The sequence below is a fragment of the Schistocerca gregaria genome, chromosome 11, assembly GCF_023897955.1.
Source record: "Schistocerca gregaria isolate iqSchGreg1 chromosome 11, iqSchGreg1.2, whole genome shotgun sequence".
NCBI classification, from domain to species: Eukaryota; Metazoa; Arthropoda; class Insecta; order Orthoptera; family Acrididae; genus Schistocerca; species Schistocerca gregaria.
Genome location: NC_064930.1, coordinates 82325412 through 82339817, shown reverse-complemented (window position 1 = coordinate 82339817; position 14406 = coordinate 82325412). Strand labels below are relative to the sequence as shown.

The following is a 14406-nucleotide window of genomic DNA, read 5'->3' as shown; positions in this document are numbered from 1 at the left end:
CCTAGCACTTACATGCACATGTTATGTCAGCAATTCCCTGGAAATTAATCTCTCTCTGGAAAAGCTTTCCGATAATAAACTGCCATCACATGAAAGTGTTGAATGGTGAGCTGTACTCGGTGAACATTTCATATAATGATGAAAGTTTTTAGTAAATACACCTATATTTGTTAATAGGTAGTACTGTAGCTCTCTCATTATCTTCTCTTATGACAAAAACATATGCATAAAGATGTAGATTAAAAATAAAGAAATCGTACAAAGGTGCAAAATTAAGGGGGCGGGACCTGGATAGATAGAATGAATCTGAATTTGTTGAGTTTCAGAGGGAGAATTAGATAAGGAATGACTAGAATAGGGGAAAGAAATGCAGTACACAATGAATGGGTGCCTTCTAGAGATGAAATAGTGATGGCATCAGAGGATCAATAGCAAGAAAGATGAGGCCTAGTAGAAATCCTGGGATAACACAAGAATGTGGGAACATATGAGGCAATTCTGACCCCAAGACTTACCTTAGGAGATAGATTAAGAGAAGGAAAATTTACATTTATAGCATTTGAGGCCTTCAAGAAAGCTTTCGACAATGTTTGAGTGGAATACTCTTTGAAATTCTGAAGGAGTAAAATACATGGAGTGAAAGGCTATTTACACCTTCTACAGCTGTCAGGTGGCAGTTAAGAGAGTTGAGGGGTAAGAAAGTGAAGCAGTGGTTGAGAAGCGAGTGAGACAGGGTTGAAGCCTATCACCAGTGTTATTCAGTTGTACATTTAGCTAACAATAAGAAAGTGAAATGAAAATTTGAAGTAGGAATTGTTAAAATTATTTATTTAAAACACACTACAAAGTGCATAAGATCTGCAAAAACATGGTTACTTACACACACACACACACACACACACACACACACACACACACACACACACACACACACACACACACACACACACACACACGTACGTCTGTTATTTTATTGTGCCTGTCTACCGGCGCTATGCCGCTTGGTAAGTCTTGGAATCTTTGTTTTTTAATATATTTTTCCTATATGGAAGTTTATATATATATATAGTCAACATAGAACTCCGCAGTAGTGTGGTTTTCTCTTTCTGCAACAGACACTTTCTTGTTCTTGAGCTCTCTTCCTCCATCACACCAGAACTGTTTGACGGCATGACCATTCGTCTTGGATTCATTCAAGAATGTTCCAGGACTGAGCTGACTGTGCTTTTCTGCCTAAGAAAGAAAACTTTACAGAACTTGCTAAAATCATCTTTCGAATATATGTAATAGCGAGCTTTTTTGAGAGACTCTGTAGATAGGTCCATTTACGTCAACATGGATTTGTTCACCTGTAACCATTGGTCAGTTCATTCTATTCCTGTTTGGGAGTCTATGCACTTTTTTGAGTGCACATCTGTCACAGAATTCTTTGCGCACCCATCCACATTGATGTTCATCTGCTTAAAGATGCATTTCAAATGTTGTTTGTGTTGATGTCCAAATCTCTCTTGGCGAACTTGCAGCGTACCTGACGATGTCACCAAATTCACTTGAGCTGACTCTTCTGGTTTAACGACACCTATGCCAAGAACATAGAGATCACGGCTGACATGACCAGTCATCATTGTTTGCCCAGTCACTTTGCCTTCAGTTTCGACACTTTTGTCATAAAGTCTAGTGCAGAAACCTCTTCGCACAGCTGCTTTGACAGATAACAAATGAGCACTTGTTTCAGGAACATAAAGTACTTCTTCCAATTCACCAGTTTTCATGGTGTTATTCAACTGCGTTTGAATTTTCACAGTTCTCTGTCCCTGAGCCAACATGCTTGCACCTCTTTTCGCAATAGAAATCATTTCAGGGATGGCAAATTTCCTATATGATATGAATTGTTGTTTATTTCCAGAGGTGTGATTTGTGGCACCACTGTCACAGTATAAACTGTTGATTCCAACACAGCTTTCTGCTGAAGCACTAGAAACGTGACAAAAATGCAACATTCGCTTCCATGTTCTTTTCAGAATGATTGATGTGAATGTTATCTGTCTTTTTCGTTGGATACTCTGCTTCCCAGTGGTATACCTGGTCACATTTGTGACGAGGAAATCTTTGTTTTGCATGTTCAATATTCTTTTTCAATTTTTTGCCACTGATGTCATCACTTGTTTTGCTAAATTTTCTTTTTAGGAAAACTGCATGTAACAAACACAGCTAGTTCAACCATGCTTTAATCATGCAATTCAATTGTGCACAATTTTTCAATCAAAAGATTCTCACTTTTTTTTAATATATATATGTAATCGTGTCCCACAGATCCTTGAAATTGTCATATTCTTTGCCTAGTGTGGAGAGAATTTGGCCATTTAAAATTCTTTTCATTGTGCTTCTGCAATTTTGCGATGTGTGTGATAATGTTCTCTTTGGCATCACTTTGAACATGAAAAAATGCTGCTATCAACGTGTTCAGACGTTGTGTACTGCTTTGTTAGAATTATGTATGTAACTTATCCCAAATTTCAGTTGCATGGGTGCATGTAAACACGAGCTCGGCATCGGATTTTACTAACATACATGCTAGTAAAATTGTTGCTTTCGCATCATCTTTCAACCACTGCTGATGTGCCTACTATTTCTCTGCGGACGCATCATGTGGCAATTCAGGACACTCGTACGTACCATTTACAATGTCTTCGAGCACATATGTTCGCAACACCTTTGACATGTAACATTTCCACTTCAGCTAGCCTTCAGGTGCTTAGAGTTTTTCCATTTGTATTTTGTATTCACCAACACCGGCTGCCATTTTCGTCGAACACGCAAACAATGGGCAAATTCATGTTATTTTAGTCATGAGCAAAAACAGTTACTTTGTGGCTGTTCACACACAGTATGGGCCCCATAACCTGTTAAGATTATTTATTTAAAACAGACTAAAAAGTGCATAAGAATAACAAAAATGTGGTTCCACACACAAAATAGGTTCGGTTTTTGTGAGAGATGAGGACCCTCTGTTCTACTGTCCAAAGATTCAGTTGTACACATATGGCAGAGATATGAAAAACCTGCATTACACAGATATTACAATACATTTCATTTTTCCATTGATATTGACAGGAATTAGAGTTGAAAAAAGTTAAGCAGTGGTTGAGAAGGGAGTGAGACACGATTGTAGCCTATCGCCATTGTTATTCAGTTGTACATTTAGCAAACAATAAGGAAACGAAAAAAAATGGAGTAGGAGTTACAGTTCAAGGGGAAGAAATAAAAACTTGGGGGTTTGCCGAGATCGTGGAAGAGAAGTTGAATAGAAAGGACAGTATCTTGAAAGGATGATACAAGATAAACATCCGCAAAAGCTAAACAAGGATAACGGAATGTAGTTGAATTAAATCAGTTGATGCTGAGGGAATTAATTTAGGAAACAACACTTAAAATAATAACTGATGATGATCGAAGTAGAGGTGATATAAAACGTAGACTCGCAATGTCAAGAAAAGCATTTCTGAAGAAGTGAAATATGTTAACATCAAATAATCGAATATAGATTTAAGTGTTAGGAAGTATTTGTTCATATGAAGTGCAGCCATGTGTGAAAGTGAAACAGTTTAGACAAGAAGGGAATAGAAGCTTTTGAGTTATGTCGCATCAGAAAAATGCCAAAGATTAGGTGGTTAGATCATGTAACCAATGAGGAAGTACGGAATAGAATTAGTGTGAAAAGAAATTTGTGGCACAGCATGAATAGAAGAATAGATCGGTTGGTAGGACACATACTGAGACGTTAAGGGATCACCAATTTAGTATTCGAAGGAATTGTGGGGGGTAAAAATTGTAGCATACCAAGAGATGAATACAGTAAGTAGGTGCAGAAGGATGTAAGTTTCAGTAATTATTTGGAGTTAAAGAGGCTTGCATTGGATAGACTAGTAGGAAGATATCCATCACACGAGTCTTCAAACTGAAGACAGCATAGTGGAGTGTGACAGGCAATGGGTGGCAAGAACAAAATGGAGTCGTACCTATAATAGCAAAGATTGACTTTTAGACGGAGGAAGGGATGGTAAATAATGTCAAACAGTCATCATCAATGTAGTTAGATGGACGAGTACCTAACTGCAAATCCAGTGGTCTGTAGTTTAGTGTCCTGTTCATTCAAATTTTTTTTTTTTTTTTTTTTAATTGTATGTTTCATTTTGGACAGTGATTTTTGTATATGAAATATCCCAAGTTGCAGCACAGTTGAAAGTCTGTGTTAAACTGTGGATTCCCCTGTAACTAGCTGGGTAACTTCAGATCTTGGCATAAGGCAAAGCTGTACCATCTCTGATAGGACTGTGCCTGATAAAACACTTTGGTGTTCAAACTACCTTTCGGTCTGGTGACAGTTTCCATTACCATCAGCGCAAAATAACTGTCGTCATCAGTGTTAATGTTTTTAACTCTGCTGTGGTCCCTCTCTAAAAAGAAACTTAAATGGCCACATGGCATAGATATTTAATGCCATTTTGTTAACTAAAGAAAGGGGCATTGAATTCTTGTTAAAAATGTTTTGTGTGATGCCTAGAGTAATATTTATTAAGAACTAGAAATTGTTATACATTTTGTGACCCATTCCAATTTTTTATCACTTTATTAAAACAAATTAGGTGGAAATGTTTCATTGAAGACATTAAAAAACTATTTAAAAAGGCTTAATAATTTGCAATGCTTGAGATGTTTTGGTCAAGTTATCATTCTGTCTCATTCAGCTTGATGTGAAATAAAATTATGTTTTTCTAATTAAAGTTCCTTTCAATGTAGACTTTTTAATGTGGAACTGCCTTATTTGATCTGTGATGCTCAATGAATAATTCTGAATGATCAGAAATTCCCAAATCCAAACAAAATTTATGCACCTCTTCATAAATATAGTTTGTTAAAATATTGTCGGTACATGTTGCTGACTGAGCATTTTCTCTTTTAGATTCAGAAAAACTTAATTTGAAACCATATTTTGTTATTAAGTCAATGAATTTAGGTGCCTCATAGTTTTCAGTTAACACATTGATGTTGAAATCAGCAGAAATTAATATTTTTTCTTTCTTTCATTAATGCGTTGTTCTAGAAAAAACTGAAATTTACAATGGAAATGCTTGGTTGTAACTTTCCCTGGTATTCTATAAATTAAGCGCTATAACAACATATAGGTTCTTTAACTTGATGTATCAACCCTAAAAAATACTCTCTTCATTTGAACATTTAGTACATGGTAAACTAAAGCAGAATGAACCTCCTCCTGACTTATCTTTCCTACAAAGGCTGGTAAATGTTTTTAAGATTTTTATTGTACCTTCACTAAGCCAGTGTTCATGTAAACAAATTACTTTAACATTTTTAAATTCATACAATAAATATGTTGTTCATCTGTTTTAAAGCTTTTGTCACCTCAGTATTCAGCATTTAATCCATTTACGTTAGAGTGCATGATATACGTCCTCTGTTTTATTTATAGTTTATGTTTACTATTGGTTGAAAAATGTCTAGATTCTATAATACCCCCATCAGCACTTAGTACTTTCCATTATTTCCATTGACAAGTGTCAATGAACATTTTGCTAAGCATTTTGGAACCTAATGTGTTAATAAATAAACCATATTTCCCCAGATATTAATTAGGACCTATAAATACAGCTCTTGATCTGTTGCAGTGCTCCTCTATATTGGAATTTATCCTCGCTATGTACATTTTGCTTATTGATCTCCTGTATATTATGCCACTTATTACAAGCGTCACTGTGTCACTGTGTAGAGGTGCCTTGCTCTTAAAATTAAGTTTTTCGTCTCCCTATTATTTCTTCCTCACTGCTGTTTCGAAGAAAATTTGTCCCCATGTGTAAGAACACAGCTTCTTAGTTTGAACTGGATTTGTCTCGAATAATTGTTTCTGAGCGCAGTATATTATTCAGGTGTTTATTCATTTGCTGAGATTGGATGCCTGAATGTATATCAATTTGATGTTTTTTAGTGTACTGTCACCTGTAAAGAGAAACTCTCTTTGACAATATTAGTGTCACTACTGCACCTCTGATTTACTCTTCTGTTGCATGTTACTTTAGTCCATTTATATTTATTTACTGATTTGCAGTTTTCTGTTTGTTCCAGAACTGCTACACGTACTTTTGAGGAATGATAAATTGTATTACTCCGCGGATTTTCACATCTTGGTCCATTACTAATATTTTGCGCAATTTAGTTGTTTGTGGTTTGCAAAAACTGGTGGTTTCACACAATTACAATTCTTTCGATGCTTCTTGCCTCTATTTTCTTCCATCAGTAAAATATATTTTTGAAAATGTCTGTATCACTTAACAACTCTTCTGTTATTTCACCTTTGGACTTCACTGCCTATGCTAAACACTGTTTTCCTCTTCTAAACAGTCTGAACACAGCCACTGTAAATGTTCACTTAAAGTATTTTAAACATACTTTGGCGCAGTTTTCATGTATCCGGCAGTTGCATTTAACACACAGTATTCCTTCAATTGCACGTTTTTGGCACTTCTTACACAAGTTGTTTGTTTTTATTTTCTCTTCAAGAATGATGTGACTGCAAATTTGTGCATTCTTTCTACTTTTAAATGTCTGTCAGTAGTACTATACATTCTACTATATATGCATGAAAAGAGGTGTAATATATGATGCTTAATGCAGACTATTATTTACAGCCCTGTGATGTGCCCCAGAAAGTTGTAGCAGTTGCAAAGAAGCTGACATTTGACGTATCTCCGTCACCAAGGAAAGTAAAAACAGCTGAAGTAACAGTGACGGTATGTGAAGCTGCTAAGTATTTAACTTCTGTCTGGTTTGTTGCTTGTATGTGTTCCTCTTAATTGCTCCACAGCTGAAAATTACTGATATATTGTATCAGTTTTGTCCAAGAGAAATGATGCACATTGAATCACTAGGATGTTTTGAAAGGAATGTAGGACAAACACTTCGAAAATTTTTTGTTCAGTCATAAGTATTCATGTAGAAATAGATTTATAGAACATTTTGATGTAAAACTGCAACAAGATACTAAAACTTCTATATTATTTAGTGTGGTGTCTTCTGTCATTGTCCAGTGCCGTGACATTCGCGGGTGTTTGAAAGTACAGTGCCGCGTAACTTTTCTGCTGGATGCCAGAGACGCTATACACAAACGACATTTGTTCTGTAATTTACTCTTTGTCAATTTCTGTTCCACATTCTACTCCTTGGCGAAAGCGTGAATCCAAGTGTGTTGGATACGGAATAATTTATCGTACTGAACTCTTTTCACGCCTTCGCACGAATTATAGGTTGAAGTGTATTATTGTCTGTTCCAACTGCAGGGTTTTGTTAATAAATTATTACATCAAGCTGAGACAAGTCTACTTCCCTTATTCAGTCTACAAGCGCACGGAGATGTTAAACCATCGATCGCGGTAATTCAAATCGGTACAGACATTTACTATCGACATAAGTGTCAATGTGTGGAAGATTTTTTTCCCAAAAATCGGATATCTACACCATAAAAATAATATAAAGCCTGCCACATGATGACTATGCTCGGTGTACTTTCTGGCAAATTGCCAGATATATAAAAGTTCCTGCCATGATATTTTTGTTCAGTCTTTTTGTGATCTTTGTGAGAGTACAGGATGACATTAATGTCAAAACTAGCTTCAGAATAATAAAAATGTTAGCAGCATGTGGTGGTTTTACATGAAAATGTCTTTCCTAAAGGCAGTGGAGTATGACTTAAAAAAACTTTCTGTGAAATAATTTATATTCATGCATAATATTAGTGAGAGTGATGTTATGACTCTGGTAATCCCTATGGGCTGATATCACAAAAGCAGTTGTCTGTTCTTTATTTACTTCATGTTAGTCCTGTAAGTGACCTGTCAGAAGCTATGCTTCGATCATACACACTTGTACAATGACAACGATCAGTGATTATAGTGTCTACGAAACTGATCTGCCACAGTGTGCTCTGCCTCATCCTCCTCTTCCACAGACAGCATGAGTTTCTGTAATTAATTAATATCTACAGCTCTGGGGAAAGGACACAGGACACATTTAGAAATCACTCTCACAATACACTGGCAAAATTGAACATCTATTCAGGGGAGAAAAAACCTTTTGTGCTAGTAAATGTGTCTTGCACTGTTGAGTGTACAGTCATTTATTAATTATCAACAGCTGTTGCCATCTTCTGATTAGTTGGTATGGTCGTTGTGGGGTGGCGGGTATTTATTGTTAAATGTTCCTATTATTTATTTAATGCTGTTGTTTGCCGTTCTCAACACTGGCTCTCTAACTACAATATTGGCAACCAGAAAATGATTAGCAAAACGTGAAGCCTGTAATTAGAATTCCTAGTGCCCACTTCATCTGAGAAATACATTTATAGCTACAGCTTATAGCTCTGATAAATTAGGAGATTGTCTGGGATTCATAATCAAAAACCATTCTCTCTAAAATGTTCACTATATTCTGAAAGTCACAGACCCAAAAGAATCCACACAATCCAACTACCAGAGCAGTTCAGAGGTAATGCGCTGATGCAGTTATAACTGTTAAAATTAAATGTTTAAGTGAATGCTCGCCATAATTTGTCGCCATAATTTGATGATAATGTTCATCAAACGCCACGCTAAATAATGGTAGAATGTCTGTCCTGTGGCAGCACATGAAAATATGACATATGCAAACTAAAGATAGATCATTAACGTCGTCCCAAAATTAATACTTCACTCGAAAACAATTTCATGGTTACACGTATCCCGAGTAACTTATTACTGCATCCGAGGCTGTTTATATCAACGATACCGACGCGACACGACTCCCGGCACAGGTGGTGCGCTACTCAGTGTCTGGAGAGAACTGGGGCCTTCCTTTTTCACACAGCTTTCTTACATATGAAGCCATGGTGCGGATAGATAAGGGATCGCCTGATCAAATCTGCTCTCCGGACTAGCCGCTGGGCTAGTAATGCACCACTTTAAGTTATCGAATAAATGATTGCTTCCTTTGCTGATGGCCGATGAAGCTCTCAATTTAAATGTGCAATCAGCACACAGGCAAGTAATCATAATAAAAGTCTGATGTGGCTAAGTCAAAGATTTTTGGCGAGATAATTAATTTAATTACACTACACGCAGTAGATGAGCACTGAACTTGCCCTTTGGAGATACGCTATCACTATAGTTTTATAGTTATTCAGTTGAAACTTCTCACATCTTTATGATTACAGCAGATCTCTCTTCTACTTAAATTTAAACATCCTAGCTTTATTTATTCGCCTACTTAATCTATCTTGCTTCCTTAATTTTTAAGATAAAAACCAGAAAATCATGAATGTCAACTAAAATTTTAATTTGTGAGATCCAGAATACTGTTTCTACTAAATTATTATGCAAAAGGAATCTAAATATAAATTTTTTAAGTTTCTAGCTCTTTTCTGTTGTGCCAATAATTTTTACAGAACAACATCCAAATTTCGAAAATGGTTAAAGTTATTGAACTGATATTCAACACATATTGATTTAGTATTACTCCTGACATGCTAGAAATGTTTCATGTTATTTACTTGATTTTTAAAGTATTGCGCAACATTTATGGCGTCAGAGCTAGTTACAGCAGACTGGCTGGCACACAATGGAAAGACTGATGTGACTTTTATAAGGCGTGAATATGCTGCTTCCCTATGACGTGTATAAGTCTTTATTCCCCCAGTATTCACAGTTCACAATATTTGCATGATGCTCAGTTCCTGTTTGTGAGGGCATGCAGAATTATGATCGTAGAAGAATGTAGTTTCCAAAATTTGCTTACATAGCGAATGTTCAGCCACTGGTGAAATATTGCCATTTAATGTATAACTTCCCTTACACTGATCTTTTGCACTAAAACATCTACTCCACACGTGCTCCACATTACCCAAAAACTGTCCTGCAAAGAATTCTGTATACCCTTATCCCAGATGGAATGTACACTTCTAATATTGCAATATGACTGTGACAGTTTAGAAGTGATTTAATTGGTTGTGATACCTGGCCATTGACACATCTGGTCAAGAGCAGGTATTATCTCTCAGCTGTATCTGCTACGTATAACAGTTACAATCGTGCTATAAGAGAGCACAGTATCTATAAGGGCCACTCAAATGGAGAAGACACAGATGGAACAGAGATAAGTGAACACCGTAACTCATTGAACCCAGTGTGAGATAAGATGGTCAGTGCCATCATAGAAAAATTTTTGCAGTTGCTACAGTGTCATAATTGTATTGAGGCACGCCGTTCTCCATTAGAAGCAAACTGACAGCAACATATGTCTTTCTTCAGGGCTCTAAAAACATCAAAATGACATGGGGAGAGATCAGGAGTATATGGAGGATGTAAGTGTGTGTCCCAGCAAAACTTATGCAGCATACTCGAAACAATCTTTGTCAATGTGGGTGGGCACATCCTCCATGTAGCCCCAGTCTCTCCCCATAAGATTTCCACATTTTCGGTGTGCTGAGGAAAAGACTTTCAAGGCTGTCAGTTTGCTGTCTTTTGATCTCTCCTCCCTTACTGTATGTGTTGTACACAGACTAGGTGCACTGCCTTGGGGAGACGTCACTCTCTTTTAACATATTATTCTTGCTCAAATTGGTGTTGCTATGGGGCATGTAACTAACTACTTCTGATTCAACTTAGGGTATTTCCAATAATTTTTCATCTGATCAAAGTGCTGCTGTCTCCTGACTGCTGACCCATTAGCTCAAATTCCTTTTTTTTTTGTTTTCTGTGGAGATGGGAATCTAAAACAGGTTGTAGACGCTCTGGGAAAAGATTTTTTTCATCTGGGAGAAAACTGGGAAAAACTCAAGAATTTTTAGAATTCCAGAACTTTTTTAACTCTTACATTAATTTTTATTTTTTATTTTGACTGGTAAGAACTGATAAACAGCAACGTGTCAGTGGCTTTAGAATGAATATGGGCAGTACTACTTCTGTCTACCATAAGTGTGGCTCTTATCTGTATCAGCAGTAGCGACAAGGAGCCAGATGCTACATGGAAAAATTTTTCTGGCACACCAAGCTGCCAGATTCGCACAAGTGCATAGCAGTCTGGGTTGTAGTGGGGAAGGGTTAGTCTCCACGTAATCCATGGTTATGTTTAGTGATTTTGCTGTTTCCTCTTTGTTTACACTTCTTACATCAAATGAAAACAAAAATGGATTTATGTGGTTGGGAGTTATCAAGTGAATTAAAATACACTCACATAATTATGGAAGTTTTCAGTTTTCTGATTTTATTTCCAAATTTTTGGTAGTCAATCGCCTTGCAGAACAATGAAGTTATTTTCGTTGGTTGGCTAAATAAATGTGGCTTTTATTAATCTTTTCCCCAGAGGCAGTCAATTTATTAGAAATGAAGTGTTTCATTCCACACCATTGGCTAGTTTCAACTGTTCATGGAATTTCAAGTGCACATTTTTATCTTCTGGCACATATGGCATTATGCCATAATAAAGAAGCAAACATGAGATAATATATTACTGGTGCTCAAAGAAAATTTGCTTTCCACAAAACCTCACTGAAAAGCATAATATTAGGTTCGGGCCTATTTCATTGTAAATTTGGACATATGAATTTGCACTTTAAGCCAAGTTATGCAGTTTACTATGTTTTAGGAAATTTCAATGCTCTTTGAGTATTCTATTTCTTTTATGACGTCATGTAACATCTCTTGATACTATAATGTATGAACATATGGGCATACTATGTCCTCATAGCTGCCCATGCGCATTAATGCCTGTTTTCTGGTGCTCTCTGGCAACTGCTGAAATGAAGCTATATCTAACAGTTCGTGGGAGAATTTTGCAAATGGTGCTTTGAAAAGTGTTAGTTTTAAAGTAAATTTCCTTTTACGCAAGATGAATTGTGCTGTGTGTGCAAGTGTGCAATAAATTTCTTAAATCATGAGGCCTCTTACTCTCATTTAAAAGTTAACAAATTGAAGACTAGCCACTTTGAAGAATTTCGAGCCCAGAAGGCCAAGCATTGTCATTATTTAAAATTTTCCTGGCACATTTGTGTGGTGTATCTTGAAGTGTAACACACGCAGAACTATTATATGTTGAAGCTTTCCTTTTCTTGTTGCTTATCAATCTTCAAGAGCTATATTACATGTTAAAGCCTAACTTTTCTTGTAGCTACACCATGTACATTAATTTAAACCATTAACTTCTGTTTGTGTATTTGTTCGCATACTTAACAGTGGTGGCTGAGTATGTCACATGTCCTATGTTCTGAATATCTGCTGTCATTGGCTGGCGAGATCACATGACATGAGCTATGATTGGCTTACAAAAGCACATTTCAATCTCAATTCCAATGCTTCGGAAACCAACATGCTGTTTCTGTACTTTGGTAATACAAATACAAAAATATGCAGTGTATTGTAATATGAAAGTATGCAGAGTAAATGTAGTTGCACATCAAAGATCTTTCCAAAACCTTTTTGCAAGTTTTTTCATTCTTTGAAGTTCCACACTTGTATATAAAACCTTTACCATTGAAAGAATGGATATTTTTATAGCTCCAAGGGGGTAACAGAATAAAACTTAAACTGCAAAGGAAACATGCCATTTAAACAACAAAACACAATGCACATACAAATGTCTGCCAACAGCAAAATGTCAGATATTAGGACGAAGATGATGCAATACTTCATAACAACAAATTTCTTCCAATTAGCATGACATTTACATTACATTTGTTTGAGCAGTTGCCAGAGGGCTCATGCACATGCTTAGTTGAGTCACGTACAAGCAGTACTTTCTCCTGCTTCTGGCTGCCTGAAGTGTGATTGTTGGCTGCATCAGCAGTAGAAACAAGCAACCAGATGATACTTGGAAAATTTGTTCTGGTGCCCCCAGGCTGCCAAATCTGAGCGTGTGATGGGCAGTCCGAGTTGTTGGGGGGAGTAGTCTCCACGTGACCCTGTTTACGTTTAGTGATTTTGGTGTTTTTTCTTCATTTACAGCTCTCACATCAAATGAAAACAAAACGAATTTCTATGGCTAGGGGCTATCAAGTGAATTAAAATACATTCACATTATTATGGAAGGGTAAAATATATTATTGGTTTCAGTTTTCTGATTTCATTTTACTTCCACATTTTTGGCAGTCAACCAATAATAGACTTCCAGGACAATGGAGTTACTTTTATCAGTAAGCTAAAGAAATTTGACTTTTATTAATGTTTTCCGCAGAGGCAGTCCATTTATTTGAAATGAAGTGTTTCATTCCACACAAACGGTTAGTTTCAACTGTTTGCTGAATTTAAAGTGCACATTTTCATCTTCTGTTGATAATACAGTACTGGTACTCCAAGAAATTTGCATCCCAAAAATCACACTGAAATCCTTAATATCTGGTAGGAGCCTACTTCTTTGTGAACTAGACACATGTATGTGCACTTTAAGCTGAATTATGCATTTTACTATGGTTTATGAAATTCTGAAGCTCCTGGATTATTCTCTGATGACCTGTTTCATTTATGAGGTAATGTAAGTTATTTTAATGCCATATATGTGTGGATGCACAGACTTTGCAAGTGCAGTAACATCTGTTTTCTGGCACTCTCTGACAACTGCTGAAACGAATTCTAACAGGTTGTGGAAAATATTGTGAATGGTTGAAAAGAGTTACTTTCAAAGTAAATTTCATTTTACACAAGATGAATTATGTTACTTGTGAGAATATGCTTTGAATTTCTTAATTCACACAACATTTGACTTTCATAGATTAACACTTTGATAGCTAGCCACTTAGATGAATTTCAAGCCCAGAAGACCAGACATTTGTCATTATTTAAAATTATACTGGCAGATTTGTGTGATGTTTTTTAAAGTGTAGCACTTGCAAAAAAAAAAGACAAATATGATACGTGAAAGCCTAGCTAGAGTGTGTATATTAATTTAAACCATCAACTTTTCTTATGTGTGTGCTCGCGCTACTTAACACTGATGTTGCTATTGGTTGACTACAGCATGTGTCCTATGTTCTTAATATCTGTTATCAGCATGTGGCAAGAACACATGACATAATTTATGATTGGCTTACAAAAGTGCTTCACAATCTCAGTTTCAATGCTTCGGATACTAACGTGCTGTGTTTGGTGGAACTCTGATATTTTCTGTCGTAACACAAAAGTATGCGGCATATTGTAATACAGAAGTATGTAGTATACATGTTACTGCACATAAAGATATTTCAAAAACAGGTTTGCTTGTTTTATATCTACATATATATATTTTTTTCATTTTTGGGGAGGGGGGTTGCAATTCATTTTCTAAAGTGCCAGTAAGTTCTACACAGGTGTATAAACTTTTAACAATTCAAAG

At 36.2% G+C, this 14406-nt stretch overlaps 1 protein-coding gene across 2 annotated transcripts in view; it reads left to right on the top strand.

Moving 5' to 3' along the window:
* LOC126295330 (uncharacterized) overlaps positions 1–14406 on the top strand; it is a 50905-nt gene that overhangs the window by 27156 nt on the left and 9343 nt on the right. For both annotated transcript variants that reach the window (XM_049987797.1, XM_049987798.1), the window contains exon 5: positions 6705–6806. In XM_049987797.1, the coding sequence (XP_049843754.1) occupies positions 6705–6806 (102 nt within the window). The remainder of the gene's footprint in view (positions 1–6704; positions 6807–14406) is intronic.